Source organism: Ipomoea nil, unplaced genomic scaffold, assembly GCF_001879475.1.
Source record: "Ipomoea nil cultivar Tokyo-kokei standard unplaced genomic scaffold, Asagao_1.1 scaffold0980, whole genome shotgun sequence".
NCBI lineage: Eukaryota > Viridiplantae > Streptophyta > Magnoliopsida > Solanales > Convolvulaceae > Ipomoea > Ipomoea nil.
Window position 1 is genome coordinate 4,244,872 of NW_017617408.1, and position 3,676 is coordinate 4,248,547.

Here is a 3,676-nt window from a genome sequence, read left to right on the forward strand (position 1 = left end):
GATGGACCATGAAATTACATATATATCCTCAAAAATCACAGTCAACAAACGGTCAAATATACAGAGGACCAAATTGTGTTAAAATTACAAAGTTAAGGACTTAATTAGGTGAAATTAAAAGTTGAGGACCAATTTGTGAATTTAGCTATAGTCGAGGGACTATTTTGGGTATTTACTCTATAATTAATTTCATTGTTTGTTGACTTTCTGCTGCTTATGCTCTGGATATACATACAATTGTCAGTATTTTTGCCCACATTGCCCCTTTTGGCTTTTCCATATGAATTAGGCAATGGCATGAAAGCATGCATATATAGGGTGCTAGTAACATGCTCAGTATCCAAACCTCAATCATTTTCAATAATTTCAGTTTGAAACGCAAACAACTACATATTATATAATCAATACTGCAGGGAATGTTTGAGAAGAACAACGAGATTAAATTAATTTGAAAATTAAAGTTAGTAATAAGCAAAAAGAAGGACAATACACATGGAATTTAGTTTAGTTAAGGTGATATTTTCTACATTTAACAATACAATATGTTTTGAATTTAGCATATATAGTTTAAGAAAAGTGTAGTTGACGTATTTAAGCTAGACACTCTAAAAAAAAAAAGTTCTAGATAGATAATGAATTAATCACTGTAATATGAAATTATTCATGCATGCATTTAGGTTAATTGAGTTAATGGTTTAATGTTTGACATGATACACGTATACATGCTAATGAGAACAACAAATCTGAGGAGAATAGTAATTCTGAAAGAGTAAATTGTTATTGATCACCCTAAAATTATATATTTATATTATACAGGAATACAAAGAATCCAAGTCAGGATAGAAATAATAAATGATAATATTCCTAATGATATAGGGAGAGGGAAAATAAATTCTAATTTATCTAGAACACGGAATCCTAATAATGCTCATATCTTTGGCATATATGCCTATAAATACTCTCTTATGTTCTTCAACTTATCACCACTGCTCTTTATCTTTCTACAATACATACAATCCATCATCATATACATACAAACATGGATGTGTGCAAACATTGCTTCTCACTTATTGTCTTCATGACCTTTTTATACGTAACATCTACACTAGCAGCCAATGCCAATTACAACGTTCAAAGCTATGGAGCAAAAGGCGATGGTAAGAGTGACTCCAACAAGGCCTTTTTGGCCGCATGGGCGGCGGCCTGTGCCTCCACTTCCCCGGCCACCGTTTACGTCCCGCCGGGGAGGTTCCTACTGGGTAGTGCGACTACATTTGAGGGCCAAATATGCAAGAGCAAGGCCATAAGGTTTCAAATAGATGGAACCATTGTGGCCCCATCTGACTACAATGTGATTGGAAAGGCTGATAATTGGATCAAATTTGTAAGGGTGACCGGAGTTTCCATCGTCGGCGGAACCCTAGATGCCAAGGGCGCTGCTCTTTGGTCCTGCAAAAACTCCGGCAAGAGTTGCCCTAATGGAGCTGGGGTACGTACATACACAATCTTCAATATGCATATATATGTAATGATTTTAGGAATAAAGGTCAAATAGACCAACTACACATGACACGAGCAATTAGGCTACTAAACCTAAAAAAAAAACTACCATTGAATTTCTAAACTAATCAATTTTATTCGATTAGCCCAATTTGCAGGTGTTTTGAGTTTCTAAGAAGTCATCTAAATTTAAAATATTTTTTTAAAAAAAAAATTATTTAAAAGAAAAAAACAGATCCAGGTCTCGGTCTCCCGCCAAGCTTCCACTGTACTTTTGGTTGCTTTCTACGCCAAAACGAAGCTCCGACGCCGAAAGCACCGCCCTCAGCAGCGACCGGTGCAGACACGACCACCGCCGAAGAAGTGAGAGCACTGGCAGTCATTGGCCTATACCATCACTAACCACCAAAGGCTGAACCACCGAGTTAGGACTACCTGCCGATCGCGAAGCATTAGCAAGACCACCGCGACAGAAGACACGTCTTCGGTGGCCGGAGCTAGGGTTCCGCTTGGGGTCTTCGAAGTGAACTTAGGCCGGTTGAACAGGTAGCCGCGACCAAGCCGAGACCAACGACAACATCTTTTTCATTGTTAGTCTCTTCGGTTCGCTGGAAAGTCGCCGGCTGCGCACTGTCTCCCGGAAAATCAGAGATTGGACCAGGGCCGGACGCTCGTGACTCCGCCAGATGACCATCCACGGCAGCCGAACCATGATCGGACGTCTGGATCACCGTCAAACCCGTCGTCGACATAATCTGGGAACGATTACGAGAAATTGTAGTTGGTCTCCGATAATCAATTTGACGTTTTTTAAATAATTATTATTTTTTTTTTAATAATTATTTTTAAAAAATATTTTAAATTTAGGGTGACAACGGGCACAACTTGCAAATTGAATTAATTGTATAAAATTGGTTAGTTTAGGAATTCAATTGTTAACTTTTTTTTTTATTTTATAGGTTCAATAACTTATTTGCATTATCATGTGCAGTTTGATTATCTATTTGACCCTTATTTTAGGTTTGGTTTTATTATTATTTTTCTAACTTTTGGTAAATATATACGTACGTATTTATGTACAGACACTGGCGTTTTACAACTCAAACAACATTGTTATCGACGGACTAAGTTCACAAAACAGTCAAAAGTTTCACATTCGCATTGAAAGTTGCCATAACGCCAAGTTACAAGGAGTGAAGGTGTCGGCTGCCGGAAACAGCCCCAACACCGACGGAATCCACGTGCAGTTGTCGACAGGTGTCACAATCTTGAATTCCCACATCGGCACTGGTGACGACTGTATCTCCATCGGCCCGGGGAACTCCAACTTGTGGATTGAAAACATCGCATGCGGCCCAGGCCACGGGATCAGGTCGGTCAAATTCTTAAACAAACAATATAATTCGATTCCATTGCGGCCTTTAATTACATGTTTAATTTGTGTGCAGCATTGGGAGTTTAGGTTGGAAAGAGCATGAATGTGGAGTACAAAATGTGACGGTTAAAACGATAACTTTTACCGGCACTCAAAATGGATTGAGGATCAAAACGTGGGCAAGGCCAAGCAATGGATTTGTGAAAAATGTTGTTTTCCAACACGCATTTATGTCTAACGTTAAACACCCCATCATCATCGACCAAAATTATTCTCCTAACCACCAAAATTGTCCTCATCAGGTACGGTTAATCATGCATATTATATTCCTTAGCTTGTTCCACCATTATCCTCAAAACTACCTTAAAAACATAAAAAACAAAAAATGACGTTTCGATGCTAATTAAAGATGTTTTATATATGATTAATTATGACATGTAGGGCTCGGGCGTGAAGATAAGCAACATAAAGTATAAGGACATACATGGTATATCAGCGACGGAAGTGGCGGTGACGTTCGATTGTAGCAAGACAGAACCATGCAATGGCATAACGTTGGGCGATGTAAACTTGACATACAAAGATCACCCGGCTCAAGCCTCATGTTCTAACGCCGGAGGGACATCTTCCGGTTTAGTTACGCCGGCTAGCTGCCTCTAAGCGATTCAAAATATACATGCTAGCTTTAATTTTCAGATGATTGAATTGATGAAGTAATTAATATAATTTAATTTGTCATTTATAGTTGAAGCTGTATGTTGGCGTCTGTGTTAGCCTCATTTGGCCTTACTACGTACAAAA

At 38.6% G+C, this 3,676-nt stretch overlaps 1 protein-coding gene across 1 annotated transcript; it reads left to right on the forward strand.

The window, feature by feature from the left end:
• Positions 1–1,039: 1,039 nt before the first annotated feature.
• LOC109179844 (polygalacturonase-like) lies at positions 1,040–3,676 on the forward strand. Its single transcript, XM_019329323.1, has 4 exons — positions 1,040–1,489; positions 2,583–2,872; positions 2,949–3,177; positions 3,317–3,676. The coding sequence occupies exons 1-4, from the start codon at positions 1,040–1,042 to the stop codon at positions 3,533–3,535; spliced, it is 1,188 nt and encodes a 395-aa protein (XP_019184868.1). The 3' UTR covers positions 3,536–3,676.

Bases quoted from the DNA above. Each gene is read 5' to 3' on its own strand.
- LOC109179844 (XM_019329323.1), top strand. From the start codon at position 1,040: ATGGATGTGTGCAAACATTGCTTCTCACTTATTGTCTTCATGACCTTT. The intron at 1,490-2,582 runs GTACGTACATAC...ATTTATGTACAG, and splicing joins GTTGCCCTAATGGAGCTGGG to ACACTGGCGTTTTACAACTC. The intron at 3,178-3,316 runs GTACGGTTAATC...TATGACATGTAG, and splicing joins ACCAAAATTGTCCTCATCAG to GGCTCGGGCGTGAAGATAAG.